This window comes from Bradysia coprophila (genome assembly GCF_014529535.1).
Source record: "Bradysia coprophila strain Holo2 chromosome X unlocalized genomic scaffold, BU_Bcop_v1 contig_39, whole genome shotgun sequence".
NCBI classification, from domain to species: domain Eukaryota; kingdom Metazoa; phylum Arthropoda; class Insecta; order Diptera; family Sciaridae; genus Bradysia; species Bradysia coprophila.
In genome coordinates this window covers 741644-766015 of record NW_023503329.1, presented here as the reverse complement: position 1 = coordinate 766015, position 24372 = coordinate 741644, and the positions used below count along the sequence as shown (strand labels likewise).

The window sequence follows — 24372 nt, the reverse complement described above, 5'->3', positions numbered from 1 at the left end:
TTTTTTCGAAATTCGATAAAAATCAAAACAAAATTCTTGATTTTTTTTTGTTTTCCTTGTTTTTTGCAAAACTTAGAAAATTAGAAAAAATCAAATTTTCTGGATTTTCCCGATTTTTCAAAATTGTCTCGATTTTCATTTAAAAAAACCGATAAAAGAGAAAAATTTTAGAATTTCGCGAATTTTCTTGACCTTTACAGATGGCAAGAATTTTTCTACATTTTCTCTAGAATTTTCAAAGGTTCAAAGGGGTACATAGGGTCGAAATTACTTTCCGCAAAATTTTTCTTCTACTGAAGGTACATCCTTAGATCTAGCTTATTAAGGTCTCGCTTTAGCGAATCATAAGCGAAAATATTGACCAAATGGTATAAAACACGTAAGATTCACACAACATTACCTGCGTAGCTTACACATCAATAACAATATTATATTGACAACAGAGGGCATGACCCAAATTTGTCTAATCCACTCTATCAAATTTGTCTCATTCATTTCGATGTTTCTTTTGCTGTGTAGAAGCATTCATTCATCCATTCTTCGGATACAATCAATTCACGTAAGTGGACGTCATTGGGAAATGTTGTGTGACAGCCAAGTGACATCGATGGATTGAAACGTTAACACCAAAGTCATGTGATTGAAACGAGTCACACCATTTCGATGTTTGCTCTTTTTTGTATCAACTTCTCTAACCAAAGATGCTATTTGTTCGGATTATAGCACGACTATGTATAGGAATTCGTGTGTGTTGATTCATACTTTCCGGCAGCCCGCATAATTCAGTTTTCCCTCTAAATGCAACGTCATTGCAACCATCGCAACGTCAGCAAAACATTTTCTTTGTGTCTACCGTTCCGTTACGGTGGTAAAGGTAAAATAGTAAACACTTATCACAATTACCACAAGCGCCGCCGTCTGTATAAATTATAAACAATAAAAGCTCACTGCTGCATAGTTTTTCGCAAGTGATTTATGAATTCTTTTTCTCTTCGTTTTTATTTTTTTTAAATAAAAATCCCAACACATTAAACTGCTGTGGGTTTAGTTTACTGGAAAACTGAGATGCAATCGATAACCAATTTATTGCGTAAGCTATAAACCAACTACCGAGCATAAAAGAAGAACATTTTCGTTATCACGAACGGTTTTTATGTTCGCAATTTATATTATCCAGCTGAACGTGGGGTAGGAACCGGATTATTCTTTCTTTCTTTTTTTTTGAAAATCGTCTTTATATGCTTGCCGACGACTTTCATACATAAAAGTGTAAAGTTAGAAAATATAGGAGAGCTTTGACACAGTTCCATTCTCAATTTTTTTTTTCTTCTCGCTGCGTTCTCGGCGTCTAACGCGTGGTTCTTTCTCAACTTTTTCTTGGAGTGTTTTTTATGCCTTTTTATTATTCAACAACAATAAAAATAATAAAAAAGAATGAAATGCAAAATAAAACACACAAAAATACGACAAATGTCTTCCTTTATCCGCATAAGTTAAAAAATTATTATTTTTTTCTCAAAACAAAAACCAACAAAAAAATTATTTTTATAGACCTGCTAGAACTGATGTACCATCAATGTATGCCGAAGATGATGGATTCAATGATGAATTTACAGCTGACATACGGTGCACACGTACTCTAGGTACGCGAAGCAGCCGTTACACATCCGAGGGATTTGTACAATATTCACAGCCAAGTCTCAATGGTACTTAAAATGTCATTAGTCCCTAGAGAGTTAATGTTTGAGCTTTTCCATTGTTTATTCGTTCATTTTTTTCAGTTCGCATTTTTTTTATTGTTTTCCTTTCTGTCTCGTATAAATATATATTTTTCTCCATTCATTGTGTTATTTTTGTATAACAAATCGCATATGCTATGGCAACAATTTTCATTCCATTTTGGTTGAGTTTTTTTTTTTTAAATTGTGTGTGTGTCCGTTGTTGTTTTGTCGCATTGAAAATTGGAATTATATCGTGAAAATGCATGTAATTTTCCTAACCAAACGCCATATAAATATACAAAATTTCTATAATATTTTATAGATTTACATCTAGGAAGCGTATCTAGATGGTGGAGTGTACATTTGATATCGTTGCTGATGGTTTTTTTTTGTGTCGCTCGCTCTCGTTCGTAATTAACATTTTTTTTTTATTCTGTGTGTAATTCGTTTAATATTTTCAAAGCATGAACACTGTATGTGCATTTTGTTTATAAAAACAAATTTCTGTTTCGTTCTGGTATGAATGTTTTAGCTGGGGTAAAAAGCAAATTAAAATTTGTTATCAGCGAATTGCAAAAATATGTGTCTAACTAAAAACTTTGTCTTCGCCCGGTTACACATTATTTTTATCATGATAAATGACAAGCGGTTTTTATGTGCCGCTTATTTCTACTAAATTTAATTCAAAATTCTATTTGGTTCTTCGTTAGTTTTTCCACTAAATTTTAAGTAAACAAATTTTAAATGAAGTGTACGACAACATTATTATAAAGTGCAGAAATGTAAGTGGAAAATAACATCGACAATAACTAACTCAGCTCACCAACTTTTGACTAACGTTTGTTACACATATCTTTATTGCTTGTGACTGTTCGGGGCGCCACTGTGAGAAAGGGTGCTTGTGTACCGATAGATTTTTTCATCTTAATCGTTCGCTAGATTAGTTTCAGTCGGTATGGCAGAACTAACGTAAAGACCATTTGTGTGGGAAAGTTTACAGCCAAAAAATCTTTGGACTGTCACTTTAAAAATTTGAAAAATGCAGGAAATTTTGTGAAAATTTAGGAAAATTTGTGAAAATTTAGGAAAGTTTGTGAAAATTTAGGAAAATGAGGAAAATTGTTTTACCAAAAACAGTCACTGTATCCAACTACTAGAAATAGTTTACGAAAATTGGCACAAATTTTGAGTTTTCTCGTAGCAGGCTGTCACCACAAACATTCGTCATAGTTACTCAAAGCCAACCTTTTTTGACACAAAACGGTGGTTCCACTTTTTCCAGAAAGGACGCCGATATGAAATTATCATCGAGAATATATCATTTTTTCGCACAAATTTTGGCTACATTTTAGCGTTATGTCAATTCGTCTTAAGAGCAATGGATGCTTTGCAAATTTGTAGCCTACATTGAGGTGGAAAAATATTAGTTTTTTTGATGATTTCTCTGAACCAATTTTTTTTTTGTTTTTGAAAAAGTAAAACCAAGCAAAAAACTTTTAAGGGAAAAATTGGTTTGTGAGTCTAACCTTAACCCACTTAGAGAAACCTTATATTTTTCCGCCTAAATGTAGGCTACAAATTTGCAAAGGGTCCATTGCTCTTAAAACAAAGATTTTAGATGGGGACTCAACGATTTTTTTGGTTGTAAACGCTCACACGAAACTAATCCTTACTCCATACACTAAATTATTGATGAATAGAAAACAAGTGTATCTCTAACGGACGAGTGTTAGTAGAAGTGTCTATAAAGCTTCGTTAAATTTGTCAGTAATCTGCTATTACAACCAATGTTCAATAATTTACTATCACACCTAGCTTTAACATAAGCATCTGTACAATATTACAGGAATGCAGAACCTAAATTTGAGTAAAGAGATCCTCCACACTTACACTTTCATGAAATCATGTTAATTGATATTAGCTTTTACTGGAATTAATTTCTGTTGATTCAGTTATACCAACTAAGAATGAATCTGTAAAAACATTTGCAGAATCCTATGTTGGAATCACTAACATTTCCAATATTAACTCAGCTCAGCTTTCATATCAGATACTTGAACCCTCTCCACTCGATGTGTTAATGCATCTGGATAAGTATTTCTACATTTGCTGCTCTGCATTGAAGTGGCAGATAAACATTTATTACGAGTGAGCGAGATAAAAAATGGAGAATCTGTGGAACACTTTACTTAATACTCGAAAAAACCCCTTCATAACATTGAAGGAGACCACGGAATATTAAAGTGGTACAACAAGTTCTTTGCTTCGCTTCTTCCTTTTTAATTAATTTTAAATTGCAACATAGCATAAAAAAGTGTACACAAATTGGTTTACTTTTCGTATAATTTTTTAGTGTTTTTGACGGTTGCATGAGAAACGGCGAGTACTATTCCATAAAATAAAAAATATTGTCAGTGAAACTAAGACGGTGATGTTATAAAATTTAGCTTACGATATAGGAACGAGTAATTTAAAATGGTAATACAACGTTAAGAATGGTCTCATTCGCCCATCTCTCAATTCTGTTAGAATTATCTGGAACAGAAATGAAATGAAATTTTATTCTCCTGAATAGCACAATTTTTACGAATCTATTCGAGTGTATTTTCGTGTAATAAGTTAAAATGTCGTCATTTGAATGCAGTTATGAATTTATCCTTTTTAATTAAATAATAATTGTCCATGTAGAAGATGAATTCATTTATGTTGTCCGAGGTCCAGGTTTGCACAAAGACAAAATACCAGTGCAGAATTCCGTACGATACTCTGTAATTCGGTCGTCGGAAGCCCTCTGTAAAACCGCTGAAAAAACTTCGTAATTTTTTGGAATTTTTTGAGTTTTTCGGAATTTCCCGAATTTTTCACAATTAAAATTCCCATGAACCACTTGTCAATCAGACTCTGTTCATGATGATCTATATGATTGAGATAAAGTGATATACCCATATGCCATCGAAGATGATTTGCTGAAGAGGGTCTCAGTTAAAAAGGACCTGGGAATAATTCTGGACGATAAGTTGTCGTTTTGTGATCATGTTGACGATATAACCAGAAAAGCGTACAGAATGTTGGGTTTTATTTTTCGTTGTGGAAAATACTTTTCAAGTCAATCCAGTATCCGTTTGCTATACTCATCACTAGTAAGAAATCGTCTTGAATACTGTTCATCCGTATGGAATCCGTGTTACGCAAATGCCATCGATCAAATTGAGAGGGTGCAAAAGAAGTTCACCAGAATGTTCTATTACAAGTTTAGAATCGCTGATCCGCGCCCCCCGTATGGTGAACGTCTACAACATTTAAAACTACATTCTCTGGAAACCCGACGGCTTGAAAGTGACGAGATAATCCTATTTAAACTGATCCACAACTACATCGACTCTTCACTCGGTCAAAAAATTGCATTTCATCAACCAACAAGGGCTACCAGACAAACCTCAACCTTTTACCTACCAGCGATGACCACAAACTACCAGGAAAATTCTTCAATCTATAGGTTGCAGCGAAATCATGACTCACATTTTCATAGCTTAGATATTAGAAGGACAAACGTAAGTTTGAACACGTTTAAAAGGCTGGTGAGAAACACGTTCACTTGGTGAAAGATACCGTATTATTCGCCTGCACTTTGTAATCTGGTTGAAAATGTTAATGTTTATTCCTCCCATCTACATATACTTATTATGAATGAATTGTATTAGTAGTATAAGGTCTTCTATTTTTGTATTTCTTTCTTTTTTCTAATTGTTAAGATTTGTATAAGACTGATTTATTATTGGGCTTCGGCCTGTTAATTGGTCTATAAACGATGAAAAATAAAAATAAATAAATAAAATAGAGTTATGAATCATGCCCTAAATTTTGGTCCGTTAAGCTTCATCTTGTATATGGCGATACTAATAAGATGCATGCGAAAGTGAATTATTAGGGAAATTTCTTTCCAAACCGATGTACTTGCAAGCGAGAATGTCGCAGTGATTTTTGCTGCACGTTTGATTTGTAAGAAGCATTTTACATGTGCGCTGGTGTATGTAAAATATGCATAACTTTAAACTCTAATCCTTTCCGCACCGTTTAAAATGGAACGAAATTAATTTCGTTTGCCCGTATATTTTTCTCGTCCAAAGTCTAAAAATTCATTAAAATTGTGTACTTGGCATTTTAATCCAAACGATTCTATTATTTTCGTTCACAGATAAGAAGCACCCATAAAGTACATTTGCATTTTCTTTCTCATATTCTATTTGATTTGTGAAGAATTCCGCTTGCTTGCATACGTTTCTATAGTATTTTCCTGGAGAATTTTAAATTTTCATTTACGCTACTATGTGCGATTTAAAACACAAAATGAATTTCGCGTATAATAGGAAAATACCAAGCGCGCTGGCTGCAAGAATAAATTTTCAAATTCCTGCTTGGAACAGATTTTTGAACTATTACATTATAAAGTACAGCGCACGGAAATTAGTTGAAATGAGGAATTTCTACTGTTAATTGCTGCGAAGATAATCTTTTATTTTTTCTTCTCAATCATCCTTCAGTTAAATGCTACGGAGTTTTGGATTCACAGAATTTTATGAATGTTTTGCGATTATTTTACACTTGTCTCAACGGAACGTTCAGGGTCATCGTCATATAAATTATACTTAACGGATTTTATCTCGCCACTATCAATTCGGCAGGCGTCAAGGAGGATAGTCAGTCAGGTGGAGTCTGACACTCAAAAGGAAAAATGTACGCACTGACATACAAGTACTCTGACATAAAAAAAACCTCTATGATCAGCCCCATAGCAGACAAAAGACGAGCCATCCAGAAAGTGTACCTCGCTAAATTTGCTTCAGTTTTGCTCTTTTGATTTGACTTCGAACCATCTGTCCACCCATTTCTGTATAAGTCTCAAGTAAACAATGAATTGAATTGGAACGTTGAATTGGAACATAACTTTATCGTAGCCTTAAGTGAGCAAGTTAAATGTATCGGCAATTATACGCAAAAACATTATTTTCTAAAACAGAATCTTGAAATCAGACGCATTTTCCATTGGACTTTTTTATATATGACCAATAAGGTATTCGACCCCAGAAGCCAAAACCACTTTCAAAAAAATTCTTCGAAGCTTGTGTGGCTAGTGTGAGGTATCAAAAACCGAAAACATGCACTTTTCTTACAAAAATTTCTCTAGTTACATGAGCCGTACAGGGTCGTGTGAGGTGTCATTAGAAAGGTAATTGCATGTACTTCAGGGGCAAATAGGGTCTTATTGGGTTTAAAATTCATCCACACTGAGACATGTGCAGTTGAAGTTTTCAACCGAAAAAAGACTGAAAACTCACACTTTTCTTACAGAAATTCGAGTTACACGAAACGTTCATGGTCGTGTGGGGTGTCATATGAAAGGCAATTGCATGTGCTTTCAGGAGAAGTAGAGCTCACAAAGGTTGGTACTGCTCGTGTACCTGGAGAAATTTCTGTAAGAAAAGTCCATGTTTTCAGTTTTCGATCACCTCCCACCAGCCACACAAGCTTCGAAGAATTTTTTAAAAGTGGTTTTAGGTTCTAGGGACCAATACCAATCTAGGCACATATAAAAAAGTCCAATGGAAAATGCGTCCGATTTCAAGATTCTGTTTTTCAAAAGAATCCCTCTAACGTAAACAGCTTGAGACTTTATAAGGTGTAGACTGTAGAATGTCTTCTGTTTTCCAGAAATATCGTTGGCTTATAGGATTAAAATAGCATTAGTCTACATCCAGTGCATGTGGAAGGATTTTAAAGTCTACACATTCGAATCAAACATATCACATGACCTTGAAGTCGCCAATAGCTTCGTATGCTTGTTGGATTTAAAAAAAAAAGATCATTGCTCGGCTCGTATTTCCGCAAATGTATACATTTCCCAATAGTATTACCAATAAATCGAATGTGTCACAATTTTTACTCTAACAATGTCACTGGGAAGATGACGAAATGAGATTTAAGTTTGGATAATATTTCGTGTGTTGTTATTGTCGATGATACGTGTGCGTTTGGGTGTGGGAAAATATAGCAAACATAATACCTTCGCATCGGACTCTACAAATATTCAATCTGTTTGAATCAATTTCACATTTCCTTTGATATGGAGCAATTTTTCGGTTCTTCGTTTTTTTTTATTATCTTATATCAAATAAACATAAAGTCTTAAGTCTCTCAAGTGGGGTTGGTGTATTATAAAAAAAAGGAATATCAAACCCATCAAAACCATCACTGATATGCGAGGGAATAAATATAAAGAAGAAGAAAAAGAATACAAGAAATCGTTGTATCGGCAGAAAATTCATGTTAGGCCTTCAAACATGTGATTTATAAGCAAAACAGATTTACCAGTAAATATATGCATGTAGTATACGTAAAATAATATTTATAATACAAAGTTATATTAAACATTAACTCGTGGGATAAGATTTATTCAGTTTATTTATGCTCAACGAAGTTTGAAGTTTTATTATTGTTTAGAAACCTGGGAATGGGATTTTGTTTTTATATTTTCTGGTTTTTGTTGTTTCTGGAAAATTTTCCTTTTGCTTCGATTTTCGGAAACTTTTACCCGTTCGTTTTCTTTAGGGCTCAGTGTGTTTGTTTTCTATCAAATTTTGAAAATAGAAAAATAATCAGAACAACACGCAGTGCTATATCGGTTTTCCGCGGTGAATTATTGGAAATGCAAGAAATGGGAGCCGGCACATTTTCTCGATTGCTGTAATATAGCAGCACTTAATTGGTGATTGAAATGTTACGTTAAAATTTATAATTAAGCGAAGAATATTGTTGGTAGAGTGATGCATGTTCGATTTATCAATTTCGACCAATTAATTTTAAAAGAAAATTTAAACGGCGGATCGCTCCCTATCTGGAGTGTAGATCACTGTGGTATCGTCGGTGTTTTCTGAGTTAAAACTTGAACTTTTAATACTAAGAAAAAAAAAATCGAAAATCTGGTCGAACTTGTTGCCAGATCCTATTTTTGTTAAATTTATTTTCCATAAATTGGTGCAGTTTTCGGTAATTTGCTAAAATTTTCCATAATTTTCCACTCTATCGGGTGAGTCCTAACTGAGTTAGGTAATCTGCGTTCAGTCGCTTGTTTGTTTTTCTGTTATGCACGAAAAAAACGGAAAATGTCAATGTACGTCTGATTCGATCACGATTTACGTGTGAGTCGCAAATACTACATCTCCTACGTAGTATGTACATCGAAGTCGTGAAATTTCACGTCTAAATCGTACAATAAACGACTGAGTGAACCATTGGTTTTGTACATTGTAGTTGAGTGAGGACAGAACCAATGGTTCACTCAGCCGTTTATTGTACGATGTAGACGTAGAATTTTACGACTTCGATGTACATACTACGTACGAGACGTAGCATTTGCGACCCACACGTAAAACGTGATCGACTCAAACGTACATCGACATTTTGTGTTTTTTTCCGTGTGTAGTCAGTCATAACATCCCCGATCAGGTTCAGAGCGACCGGATTATGACCTGAGTTAACATTTTAGGTTCAACTTGAACATGACAAAAGTGGCGTCAATGAAGAAATTTAACCAAAAAGAGAAGAAAATTTAATTTTGTCTTGAGGTAACCTACATCATCCAGCACAGCTGTATTTTTTCTATATCGGATACTGCAGCTGTGGGAAATATTATGGATTTACCTGGAGACAAAGTTACCAGCTACAGTTGAAGTTTCCAGATCTTTTTTGTCAGTGTGAGCCTGATGTCAAATAGCCTGACCTCAAATAGCCTGACCTCAAATAGCCTGACCTCAAATAGCCTGACCTCAAATAGCCTGACCTCAAATAGCCAGACCACAGTTAAAAGATTAATTTCGGATGCAGATTCATTCTTTACTCGCGTATCGAAATTGGATCGGTCTAAATCCAGCAAATTTCCAATTTTGATGCCAATGGAACTTGCGTCACATGCTCAATATGTCGCCCCATTTGTTATGATATATTTCATACAACTAATGTACTAATGTACCAAAATCTCATAAACCTTTCGCTTTCCTATTACCAGACTTTATCGTTACACATATATATAGCAGCAGCGCCAAACCATATTCTCTTTCCAATAATCTTCGCCACTCAACATTAATATCTCTTCGGTGAATCTTTATTGTGCAAAAAAGATTTTCATTATGGGCCATACAATACATACATGGTCGATTGATTTTCCTTTTTGTATCGCCGAAAAAAAAAACTGTTGTGCGGCGGGGTGGGGGGATATTCTTTTAAATAACAATAATATATGCAGTGTTCGCAAAAATAGTGTTCATAAATCTTGTAATATGAAGAAGAAAGAAAGAAAGGAAGCGAAAAAAAATCCAAGATCTTAATGTGTTTCTCTTTTGGATATATTTATTGAACATTCGACTTCCAAGTTAATAAATCTGTAGAGCTTACGATATTACTAAGCAAAAACCTTGGATATAGAAAATTATAAATGTAGTACGGCACTAAATATCGCATTGAAAATGTATCATGCCCAATCTTTATACTCTATATACCCACACAGTAACAACGCCACACATAACAGCAAAGGTTTAATCGAAACCGAATTTTGCTGGAAAAAAGGGAGGCGAATTTCCAAAGAGTTCCTAGAGATGCGAACTTGCGGATTATGGGTTTATTTTATCTTATAATTTTGGAATAACTTTAGTTTATCATTTTGCTGGGTGCTTAATTAAACTTTGCCATTTTCTTCCCTATGTTATGGTTGTTCGTAAATAATAATAATCTCATTGGCACATAATTATAAATGTTCATTTTCCCGGTGAATGTTGTTGAATACGTTCAAAGGTTATTCCTTTGATATTTCGCCCAGGCTTAATATTACTCAATGATGCATTCCGGTAGATAAGTATTCATTGAAATCAAATCAATTTATTAGCTACAACAAACATCAAAATGTTAATATATGTAGTCAAGCCAAGGAAAACAAATACACGTACGTACATATAGATACACATACAGCACGCCAGGCCCTTTGCATAAAGTCAAGCAACGTCAAACAATTTTGATGAAAGTTCACAAAGTTCACAGCATAACATCCATAGTTAAATTGAGAAGTTCGTCAATAATAAAGACATTTGAATATTCAAAAGGAATGTGATAGTGGGGCTTATAGCATGTTATGATAACAAAAAATAATTTAATGATCGCGTTGCGAAAACTTCTATTTACCGTTGAATATAAACAACATCGTGTACTCTATGTTTCTTGTACTACTGTAACTATATATTTCGGGTATGAAATTAACAAAACCTTCGACTTCGACGTGTACGTCATGAGGTTGCATGCTTGTTCAGCAACTGTACAACTAACGATATAAATGAAATGCAGTCTATACGGCCGGTGTTGTAATTGCACACATTCACTTTGTGACTATCTAGATTTTGTGTCGTTCGTATATTACTAGCTCTACATTTGAATGACAGATACAAGATGTTGCGGAGCAATAATTAAATTTGTTCCACCTTTTGTTTAAATCGAATGTTTAGTGCAAAATCTTGTACTTCATTTGTTTGAATATTCATTTTTCTATGTATAAACGTAGAAGAAACCATTGGGCCTAACGAATGATTCTAACGAACGAATCGATTCTCTCTTAACTCAATTGATGATATCGTTCGTTAACACAATTCCAGTAGAATATAATTGACGTTATCGATTATACCATTCCCACGTATAAGGGATCGTTCACAAATGTGATAGAAAGAGAAGTAAATAGTCGGGATACTTGACATAATTTAAGATTTTAATTTTCGGTACCTTTTGGTAAGGTAAAAGTCAGAAAACTGCAAGAGGAATAAACGCTTTGTTAAAAAGCCTACATAAGGGCGTTTGTTTTATGCTGGATTGTTGATTATTTTTGATGATCTTTTCACAAAAATTCGATGGGTCACTGCAAAAATTTCTTTTTGAAAAATTTATGACGACAATACATTACGAAATGCCGAAATATGCAAAGTATCGATTCCTTTTAACAGTCTGAAGTCCCACATTGCTTTGCATAATCTCGGTATTCACTCAATTACACGTGAAACGGACTGCATTGACAAGGGATAAAATAAATAAAAGTTTGAATAAAATTTGTACGGAAGCCAACAATTAAAAGAACACAAACACTCTGTCTAGGTTCAGTGTGTGTTCACCATATCCGAAAAATAGCACACAAAATTAATCTGACTTCGATTTCATTTAGAACAAGGCAATCACTACAGGAGTAAGTTAATTTTCGGTCGGTTTTGTTTCATTGAATTTCTGAATTGACCCATTTCTTGAGGCCGTATTCAGGTACCTAAATGGGCACCGTTTAAAGGAAGAAAACGGAAGCCCCAACAAATACCAATTACGACACGACCAATTAATTAATTCAGCCGAGAGTGTGTTTCAGGAATTTGTGAAACAAAATGTATGCAAATGGCGAAATGGGTGACACTTAGTGTGGGCTGCTCTGGTATGCAACAGCGTGTGAATAGTAAACATAAATAATATATGAATGTCTAATGAGCAATAATATCTCGCATGTTCCAATTTTAACTTAAACAAGTAAGTCCTACAAAACGATACGCATTGTATACGTGTCATTTATTTAAATTGTTACAAATGATACCTTTTCGAATATATGATTGTGGTTAATGCTTTCGCATGTTTTATGTTCGCATACACATCACATTTATAGGGTGGATTGATTTGGAATACTTACCAGTTGATTCATGGACGTAATTAATGCTAAGTTCAAGTGAAATAGATTTTCCGCATTTTCCGCATGCCGTATTATCTTTTCTTGTCCATTTTCAATGAATGGAATAAAGAAAGAAAGAAAGAGATCATCAGATTATATTACAATGCTCTATCACTGCCTACATTTGAAAACACTTTTCTTAATTTTCTCAAAATTCTCTTGATTTTTGTGAATTTTATCGAAATCAAATCAAGAAAATTAGAGGAAATCGAACAATTTTCATAAATTTTCTCAATTTTCGTGAAGTTTTCATAAAGATTTGTTAGAAAATTGTTCTTAAAGAGTGACAATGTGTTTAGAGTTGATGTCTTCTTACAACTGAGCTCATAAAGTAATAATTTTACTGGGTCAGATAAAAACCACCGTTTTCAACAGTGTTGTAATGACCCATTGATAACAAAACAAATATTTGAAGACTGGAAAATTCATATTAAACAGCTGCCGCCCAATAAATGTTTGAAAGAGAATGTTTCTGTGATAAAATATGATTTTAAAAAAATCGGAAAATTACAAATGTCTTCCAATAATCTTCCACAAATCAATGAAATAATTACGCACATGTCAATTACCGATCCACCCTAATTCCCAAGCATGTTAAGCTTTATCATTTTCATTTCATTTTCGGTTAAATCTAAATTTCTTGCCAAAAACATAACATTATAAACATCTCCATTGTAACACATTAGGATGGAAAACCATTAATTCAAAACCTAAAACACATTTTTGTCAAGCAAAATTAACAACGTAACCATTAGACAAAGTAATGATACATTTTGAAATTTTAGTTTATATTACAGATCCTGATTTAATTCTTCCTCGTGGGGAAATCGAATTCACATCGACTGGCGGTACTGGTGCTTAGTATCATCCTCACGGCAATGGTGTGCGCGATGTGAACCGCGTACCGTATGTATCAGCCCCGTAGGTAATATAACTAATTTATAATGTATACAGCATATTAAAACAGAATTATAATATAGAAGAGAAGACAGAAAGAGAACATATTTCGGAAAATTCTTTGGATTATCAGAATGTTCTGTTAAAACATTACTTTAACTCTTGGAGTCCTAATATATATAATGCCAGAAACCATCTATACATATTATATGAATCTGTAACGTATAATAATTACTATTATATAGATGTCTTATCGCCGGAAAGGGATTGTTTTTGTGTGTGTGTATGTATATATATCATCCATATATACATATATATATATGCGTATGTGTCTCATATCATCATAATATTGAAACACATATGGGCTCACCATTATTAAAACAAATTATTCGATATGTGTGTACATGTGTGTATTATGGAGTCTCAATATGAGTGATGTATTAAATATGGAAATTTATTTATAAATGATGCTGGCGTATACAAAATTTTGATAAAACCAAACAGATCCAAAACGATACTAAAATTTAAACAAAATAACAAAAAAAAAATAGAGAGAGAGAGGAAAACCATTTCATTACACCGAGAACGATGTGTTATATAATAAGAATTTTTTTTTTTGGATAATAAATCATTACGTAGTCGAAATAAGGTTCTAATAATTAATTTTAGATTTAAACGCATAAATATCAAAATTGATTAAAATTAAGTGAAAGATTTAAACTAAAATAAAAAATGAAAGGCACTAGTGTATCATAAATAAGATTGATCGATTTCACAAAAAGAAAGTAAAACCAAAATGAAACCAACAAAAAAAAATATTAATGCAATGGAAGAACTCCTCCATTCATTGTTCTTTTAAATATGAATGTGTTACGTCTATGGAAATTAAATTAAAAATAAAGAAAAACAGCAACGGGATGGTGAGATTTAAAAGAAAAAGTTTCCGATAAAGTGTAAGCAGCGATATCGAACTGCCGTACTTTTGCCGGTCACATTCAGAATCCGAAGCTTGCGGAAATCTTTTAACTTTGTGCATAAGCCACTTAAGCCACTTGTATCAGAGCTTTTCGAAGCTTATTGGGTGAGCTTTTATTGGTCTGCAACAATTTTGATTCTGAGAAAAAATTTTCCAATTGTTTTAAAGTGTCAAACTTGCGACAGGTGCGCAATTTGGTTGATTGATTCATTTCAATCATCGAAATTGCGTAGCTTTCGCAAGTTTGACATTTCAAAACAATTGGAAATAGCCTGAAAACAAAAGAATTTTTCCTGAGTTGTGTGCAATATTTTATTGGTGGCAAACCATTATGGTTCGAAAAGTTCGTAAGTATGGCAATTTCGTGATCTTTTGACATTTCTCACATATATATTTTATGTCAAAAGTCTACGAAATCGCCGTGCTCACAAACTTTTCGAACCATAATGGCTTACCTCCATTGTGTTGCATGCGTCTAAAACCGTACTTTTCTTTTCATTTTTCCTTTATACTCTGAGTGCCCCACGAAAATCATTCATTAACGAATGACATTTGCCGTAATTTTCATTTTCACAGCGCTTCGCACAAGATGGTTGTATTCCCTACACATTAGTCAAAATACAAATTTGGAAGCACGCTCATATATACGATTTTGGTCGTGAAGCGTCGAATTGGATTTACCAAATTTTATTTTATCATTCGAAGATGCGTAATGCACCATTACGTAACGAGGGACTTATACATGCAAACTAGAGCTAAAACTCGACGAAGCCGAGGCCAATAATCACACGAAAACTTTTCATGTTTAACCCGAGGTATGTTATGGATTTTATAGGTCTATGTGTAGTAAAACATGCATTATGCATCAGCTCGGAGAGGGAATTCGAGTGTTAATCCGAGTTCATTTGTATCAGAGGTAATGGATTCTACTTGATGAGTGCGTCGAACGTAGTGCTTGAAACATGAAAAATACGGTTTTCGATGCATGTATCTTGTCGAAGACTATTACATTCTAGGAACGTCAAAATTACGACTTATGTAGCATGTAAAATTAATCTTTTAAACTCACTGACGAAAAGCAAATCTCTGATTTCTTTTATTTTAGAAACGTGCTGATGTTTTTCACAATAAATGCAACAGAAATTTTACTTTTCGCCAGTGAGCTGTAAAAAAGTTCTCGTTATTATGCATCGATTCATTATAGCTTTCGATTCCACGTACTAACTAAGTACACTGCTGACAAAATCAAAGTAAAAATTTATTGAGTCCTCCTTCGGCTTGCAACAAATTAACGATGAACCGAACTCTATTAACAACATTTTAATTTAAGACGAATGAGAAAGAATCAATGGTGTTGGACGAAAAACAAAACAAACCAACGATTATAAGTGCAGCACAGAGTTAACTGTTTCTTAGTGAATTATTGGATTATAAAACACTGAAATTGATATAATCACTTTGAGTGGAATTAGCCAAATAAAAAGAGTTCAGATCGATATTGTTGATAGTAGGGCGACAATCATTGATAAAATATGTTTCGCAAAAAAAAAAAATTGTCGAGACCAAAATGATCGACAACGCATACGAAAATCATCCTTTGTCTCATTTTTTTTTTTTTTCTTGCGGGACATACTCTATGAACGATGTCTGGAAGGAAAACCGTTCGGACAGTGAACCATCCCAGTTGAATAACAAAAAAAAAATGAAAAATGAAAAATATATATTGATAAGTTGAATCTGTCGTGTATGAAACACTGTTCTGTTGTGTTTTTAATGAATAATTAAAAAGAAAATTTATTTACTAAATCAAATTTAAATAAAAAAGCAAAGAAATCGAGTGAATATAAAATGAAAATATAAAAAAAAAATGAAATTTAAAATAAGAAAAGAGTAAAATAGTGAATAAATAAATAAATAGAATCCATAAGAAAATTTAAACGAAAAAAAAATGGAGAAAACCCAAAGCTAATAAAACTTAAACTGAGAGATTATATATATATAAATGGAGTATAAAACTAAATGTTATTTCTATTATTATTACTATGTAATAGTTTTTATTATCTGAGAAAATCAAAACTAGACAAATATTTATTTTTTTTTCATCGAAACATTCTTCTGAGTTTAATAACACATTGTTCCGTTTAGAGATGAACGGACGGTACCCGATACCCGAATGCTCCCTGAAGTGAAAAGTATGCGAATGTCAAAATTTTCCGAACATGATTTCGGGCAGTTATTTATTGCGCGGGTATCGGACTAAGTAAAGGCAAGGGTAAATTGAAATGATCGATTATTAAGATTTTTAGCGTATTGTTATTTGAAAACGAGTATAGATCTAAATAACAAGCTTTCGGTCGATTTGCATAACATTCACAATGTTTTTTCGGTGTATTGAGCTTGCGCGCGCACGTTTATACTTCGAACTCGAGCTTATGCGTATGCCTATGCATTGGAACTGTTTACAAATAAAAAACCTTACAAATGCACCATAAACAGTTCAAATAGGCGGTATGTAAGACTATACTTGCTTTCAAATCTGTATACACTCAGAATCGATCATTTTATTTTGCTTCCACTTTCTTTTCTCATTTTTAGCATCAAAAAATTTTCAAATTTAAGCCTTGACCGGAAAATTTTGCTTTAAATTCTAAATGATTCTAGAAAAACTGTTCCAATTTTGAGCGAAATGTTAAAAAAATCGGATGGTCAAAGAACGCGTTATACTAAGCAAGGAATATTTTTTGGAATTAAACCCTTAAAGCCTCCATAAAAATCTTAAAAAATAAAAAAAATTCCAGGAATTTTTGTAAGAAATTTTTAGGAAACGTTTTAGAATTTTCGAAGATTTTTACGGAATTTTTAAAATTTTAATTCCAAAAACAGGCTATGCTTATGGTAATCGGATCAGATGTCCATTTTTTATATAAAACAAATTTTCCGGGCTTCCGGGCGTTCGACAAAACAAAAATATTACCTCCGTCCGATCATCTCTACTTCTGTTCCCAAAACATATTTTATAAATATTTTCTTATTCTACAGGAAAATGTTCACTTGGCAAAAATGTGTTTTCATTTACCCTTGTTGTTATACATTCGACGACACAGCACACAAATGCGATGAGAGTTCGGTAAAAGGAATATACGGTGTCGTTGTATCAATCTGAATTTACATTATGATTGGATTGTAGTAGTTTTGTTGTTGAAATGACGAATTTCCAATCGAAAATGGTAATTTATGCAACAAGTTCGCAATATGGCGTTATGTCGGGCTAGATGTCAGATGGTAGCCATCCGGAAATATGTCATTCCCTTTCTTAAATAATTAAATGTTCGTTCTTATTTGTGTTTAACTTGAGTTTTTGATTTCTTCATATAAAAATACATGAAAAATTGGAAAAATTCAGAAAAGCACAAAACAGAAAATGTGTCAGTTTTCCAAATTCCGTGCGTATACTCATGTTCGGTATTCAATTCATTAAGATGAGTTTGGAAAATACCAATTTTATGAGTTTGTTCAGAACGAAAAATCGGAAGTTTTTGCGCGAATTCAATTAAATTATTCTTCTGGAAACTTACAGAAATTGAAAAATCTCGTAATTTTTCCTATAGTATTTCGTAAAACTAAAATGTCTCAATCACATTACAGAATCGTTTGTCGTTCAAAGAAATCGTTTGATAATCTCGACATTTTAAAAGTCTTTGTCACACAATTTCGAAATTCAATCTGTCTTCGAAATGAATTCAACGAACCAACGTAACTTTTGAGAAAGCTGCACACACATATCACATAAAACATGTCATTACTATCGCTGCTTATGGAGAAAATTATACAAGTGACGCCAGAGAAATTTCGACATGAATTCGCTTGAACTGTTTCTCAATAAACAAAACGGTGATACGGGTTTATACCACTGCGTGCGTGCAACTACAGAACGTTGCTTTTGGTTTGGATGAGTGCACCATCAGCTGAAGCAAATTCATGTCTAAATTTCATTGACGTTTCATGTAAGAAATTTCTTGGAATTTTATATTAAAAGGAAATTGTCGCCATACCCCCCATGACAGATTTTATGTTTCTATTAAAATTGTTAGTCGTTCGAAACGAAATCGACATTTCTTTTTCGTCATACACCAAACACCGGGAGCAAATCGAACGATTTTACGATTTTTTATCAATAAATTGATCGAGGTATCATAAACTCATAAATAATATTATGGGTGGGACGAACCGACTTTTTTTCCCCTGTGTTTTGAACTTGAATGTTCGAATTTGCTACTTCAATTTTGTAACACACACGCACCAGATGCACCAACACGTGTTTGGTTTGAATAATTTTTCATGCGAGATTTATCGGTGGCGGCCGACAGCTATATAGATTTGTTGATATGAACTCTATATTTTGAACGAAGATCCTCGACCTAATGGGTCAAACTGTGTCCCATACAGTAAAACATGCTATAAACAATTTGCAGTCATAAATTCGAGTGATTTCATGCGAATTTGACCTGTAATATTCTGCGAAACAAATATAGCCACAAAATGTGACATTTTTTGTGTGTTGTGTTATCCCGAGTAATCACCGTTGTACCGTAATTGTGTAGGCTGTATTAACCGTTAAAATAATGTTATTGCAGCCGTTGTAAAATAAGGTCGATTTGAAGATTGATACAACGGCACCTCGGCTCAATGTAAATGTAACCGCAGGAATTTTTTTTAACGAAATTTTATTTCGCCAAACCAACGAAAATTATTTCTGTAATTAAAGAAGAAAAATGAACAAAATGACAATCTGGAAAAGTAAAATTTTATGGCCGCCCATAAAAACGTTCTTTAAACATGGTTTTTATTCGCATTTTCTTCGAACATTACACACACTCAATTCGGATAGCATATCATATCAAAGAGCACGCCATTATGTGCCGTGCTACATTATCTTTATACGCATACAATGTGTCGACATTAAATAGTGTTGTACTTTATAGAGATAGTGTTAACAGATGTCGTTCCAACCATAAACTTAGTGAAAATTGAGTTAAGGAATTGTTTTCCACTAAAATTGTCTTTAGGGGAATTCCTATTCACTAAATAAACGTTTCTAAACAACATTGCATAATAACCGCTGAAATCTGATCAACAAGATTGAAATGACTATGTTAGGTTTGCACGGTGATGAGGAAAGCACAACACGAAATATTTCGGAAATAATTTGAGACAACGTTTCAGCATTGTCTTAAATCAGATTCAGGGCGGTTTCAGAACCAATAGATAACGAAGTGAAGCAGCTCTGGCTGCACATGCATCCATTGAAGTCGCAGCACCAAAGTTTTCCATTACAATAAAATAAGTGAATCTGAATCGAGTCGACATGCTGTCGTGCACCTACAACCACTCTCACCCTCATCACCAAGATGTTACAAAAATCATGTTGAGCTTTTAATAGCCGTGTCGCCGTACAGGTCTATGGATGTGCGGAAACTAAATCGATTCAAATCCGATTTTCTTTGTTGTGGCTTCTGACATATACGCCTCGCACAAAAATATTTTGAAATATTAGGCTTGTAGTGTTCAAATTTATCCAAACTTTTCACATTTAGACTTTGCGAGAAAACTTTGTCGTAACAACCGAGCAAACATGTTACAATGTTGACTGGTAAAAACGAAAGAGGCGAAACGTATATTTTGTATATTTTACGAGTTTCATTAAAACTGTGCAGAGCCAACATACGAGATAGATGTGGCTCGTTGGCTTTTGGGAAATTTATATTTTGTGGATTGATTTAAAATGCGGAAATTCGTTGACAAAATTCCTGCAGTTTACACGCAAATCTTCGTTTGCTAATAAACTTTTCTGCCGCTGTGTGAATCGACAACAACAAACTATGTTCGATGTTACACCCACCGAGTCTGCCGTGAACGTTTTCTGTAAATGACTTTAGCTCTCAGTTTAATTAACCGGAAAAAATCGGAAAATAATTGCGAAACGAGAAAATGGTCAGTGCGTTTTTTGGTTTTGGTGAAAATGGTTTTGTTTAATCACGTACCGAACGCTTCGTTTTCGTTTGTTGATGACTGTATGAGGAATGTACTAATTTAATGGAACATCTTTAGTCACTCATGGTTGTATGTCAAAGATTTAATTGATTTGCCTGCGGTGTGGAAGGAGTACTTACACCTCTGACATGCAACTAGAGTGAGAGAAGCAACAAAACAATTTATACCAAAACCAAGAAAATCGAGAATCCGTTTTACCTTTCGTAACCGACAATTCGCAACCAAATTAAGAATTTTTTCGTGTGAATCGGTTTAAATTATCAGTTAACTCAATTTGAACAAACGACACAGAACGCCAAAGTGTTGAAATTGAAAGACGAAAAAACCATATTTCCACTTCGATTTTAAAGTGGTGACACAGAGGAAAATGTGTGGTACGTAAGTGTTGAGCAAATGAAATTACTTGGTTTTGAAAATGTCTTGTTCGAATCTCTTGTGACGGAATTAACATAAGAATTTTTATGAATGTTCGGATTAGGCACATAAATTTATCACTTCGAGCAACCTGAACCTATCAATTATTAAGTGAAAAAATTTGTCTTTACTCAGGTTAAATCTGAACCTGACCCAGATTCTTGACAGGTAAAACCTGATCTGTTCCGAGCATTACTTTTTATTTCCTTGAAAAAAACATAGCTAACGCCGACCCGTACGAAACACCTATTCGTATCAAGAGCCTTTAATGTGAAACTCTTCATTTCTCTTACTTCATTTTCTTCTCTGCTGAAAAACTATTCTTCCTTTTAAATCACTTACATTATCCACTCTTTGCCTTGTTATCATATACAATTAAATTGCCGGAGGCAATATAGACAGCCCCGTACGAAGTCAAATTTCATAAATTCCTATTTAAACAGCTATATACCGCTATATTTAACTATATTTCACTGTAAATAAACATTTCACAGAGGAATATGCTATTATATAGCTCTATATGCCTGTATATAGCTCAATATAGCTGTATATAGGTATATATAGATGTCCATATATGGAATCCCTGAAACCCCTCACACTTAACACATTATTTCCATGTTAACAGAAACTCTCTAAGCATCATTTTTCCCACTTTATATCGTTTTACTAAAATCCAATATGGCCGCCGGCAGCCATTTTGTTAGGAGACCGGAAATAGTACCGACGCTTTACATTCGTTAATACCTTTCAAACAAAAAAAAATTCATGAAATTCGGTCAAAATTTACTCGAGATATTATCAAAATACACCACGTTCACTGTACTTCCGAGTAGCCAGATAAGAGCTCACTCCAAGAGACCTAGCTCACGCTCCAGAGAACATAATTTCATAAAAAAAACTTTCCCTGATTGGTACGGTCAATACCTATCTAATAAAGCTAAAACAGACGAAATATGTTCAAATGTGGCCGACCTACAAGCAAAAACTGCTTGCCGCCCTGTGCCTGTTCCACACCAAGGGGTCTAACTCACGAGTCGGTCATCCGATTTCCATAAACTTTTTTTTTGTCGATCGGTATTGTAAATACCTTTTATTTGACGTATCACTTACAAGTTTAACGTTTAAATGTCCGGAGATATCTTCGAAAAACCGTAAAGCACTTATTGGGCCACAGCTCGGGAGGGGTCGATCCAAAATCACTCATCTTCGAACTTAGCCTGTCTTTTGACATTACCAAACGGGAAAAAAAAAGAATTTTCAAAATCGGATGCGTTTTACTCAAGTTATCGTGCAGACAGACAGACGGACAGACGGACAGACAGACGGACTTTTTTTTTCGCGGATTTGGCATCTCTAGACAACCACAATAGGTTTCCCCTTACTCAGGAAGTCCAATTCGACGTGTTACAAACGTATGCGTAAACCTATAAGACCCCAGTACTTCGTACGGGTCTAAAAAGAGTTCTCCGTGATAGTTTCCTTCCTGCACGAAAGTTTCACAGAAAATTCCAGCTAAACAAACAGCAACTATGGAACAATCCCTAATGTGGGTCAAAAGTAGAAAGGATCAAAAACGATTGATTCTCATCGTTATACGAAAACCATTTCAATCGACAACGTCAAAATTTTCCTCTGTAAACTGAATAACTGAATCAACTGGCAACAGGGTCGACCGTATAATCATATTATCGACAACTTAAATATCCTGCAGTCAGAAGTTCGTTTAAGTTTATTATGATGCAAGTGTTGATTGCAAACTTGAATCAAATTCATGTTCAATACTCCGGTCTTGTGTAAACTAAAATTACTTGCGGCCAATGGTGCATGATGGGAGACGAACATTTTGGAAAAATATTATTTAAAATTGAGAAAACATTTAACCTCCATCGTAACATACCCGCAAGTAGTTCTATTTTATTTCTTGGAGAAAAAAAAATCGTTTTGCGAGAATGAGATCTACTGCTGAAAAACGGATTTTTTTCCGATAGAATGGATGACATGAAACAATAAATCAATTTTTGTTTATTGAAGAAAGAAAAATGATTTTTTTTCCGAAATGAACGAGTAAACATCGAAAAGCGGATACTCTCTCAGTACGTTTAGCTGCCATTTTCAAGCAGAAAAAAAGTTCACTCCAACAAATAAATAGGAAAATCGAGAGAAAAAAAAATGTTTCAAAATGCGGTCATGTCACAAGAAAAGTGTTAACATTTATATTGTCATGCAAATAATGTACCCCCATAACGAACAATTTTTTTTTTTTTTCAATTCACCAATATGAACTCAGTCTGGCATTCCAAAACGATACATTATCATTTTTATTCACATTATTTACCACCCCATTCCCACTGCAAAAAAAAACTTGTATGTGGCACATACCAACCGGCAAAAGACGAAGAAAAAAGTCGAAGAAAAAAATCTTTAAATTTCCTTCATCTTTTCCACGTATATTTTCCGGGTGAGGAAGGATTACTGTCATGTTACTGTCACACAATATACATATTTTAAAGTTTTTCGATGTTATTTGGTGTATTAGGTCTGTGGTAGAGGTTATTCCATTGACTATAAGTCATGGGTCTTACAACAGAAAATACACCGTACGTAACACGATCAATATGATTGAAAATGTATGGTAATGTGATTGAGAACGTTAACACGAAAATTGGGGAATTCTCAACCGATTAAAAAAAAACGAAGGAAAATTGAATTCCTGTTAGGTTACAAGAGTGATTACGTTGAGCTAACGAACAAAAACAGAACAAAAATTTAAGAGTTTAAGTTTTATTGAAGACGTACGTCATTTTTTAACCGTGGCATTTTATAGACATGTTACCATATATAAGGTTTCAGAGCGTTTCGAAGATTTCAGTGAAACTAAACCGAATTAAATTATTAAAACTATGAAAACTAATGAAAAGTTCACGCAGTCAAGGGATCTGACCCACCCAACAGATGGGACCTAGTATGCTGGTATAATAATGGTGTTTCGGTATCCGGAATTTGGTGGTCCATAAAACCATAAAATGAAAGAAATGATGTGTTCCCAGCTCACAGACGAAAGAATAACATGAGCGCAACAACAACCGAACCAAAAGAAAAAAAACTACTTTCGTATTTCGTAAACGTATTTTTTATTGATTCTTGTTACAGAAAAAAGTTTATTTACGTGCGTTGGTGTATGTTGATTTGGCTGTTATTGAGAAAACTTTTCCACTTTAAGTGTGTCACGTTGTTCAATGAAAAGTCTAAACTTTATACATATGTGTCCACGACGTGTAATGGGTAGCTTACGATTTCTTGAACTTGATACAGGATACAGGACGAAAGTTACGTTTCGATTATAAATTCTACACAGTGAGATGGATAAAAAATAAATAAAATTTGAAAACTAAAAAAAAAATGCAGAACGTATACCTATCCTACTATTTATATATGGAAGGAAAGACGTGTACCCGTACCTATCCCAGCATACATTTAAAGATATGTTTTCTAAACGATCTTCATTTAAACATTTTTCGTGG

At 33.8% G+C, this 24372-nt stretch overlaps 1 protein-coding gene across 3 annotated transcripts in view; it reads left to right on the top strand.

Moving 5' to 3' along the window:
* The window catches only part of LOC119069725 (synaptogenesis protein syg-2), a 211548-nt gene extending 195476 nt beyond the window's left edge, over nucleotides 1–16072 (top strand). Inside the window, exons 16-18 of one of the 3 annotated variants that reach the window (XR_005086388.1) lie at nucleotides 1552–1706; nucleotides 13299–13438; nucleotides 13494–16072. Coding sequence is in view for 2 of the 3 variants with exons in the window: in XM_037173849.1 (XP_037029744.1) it covers nucleotides 1552–1706; nucleotides 13299–13375 (232 nt within the window). In the remaining variant the exon portion in view is untranslated. Of the gene's footprint in view, nucleotides 1–1551; nucleotides 1707–13298 lie in introns of all 3 variants that reach the window. The other 2 variants (XM_037173849.1, XM_037173850.1) reach the window with 2 other exon arrangements.
* The last annotated feature ends 8300 nt before the right edge of the window (nucleotides 16073–24372 follow it).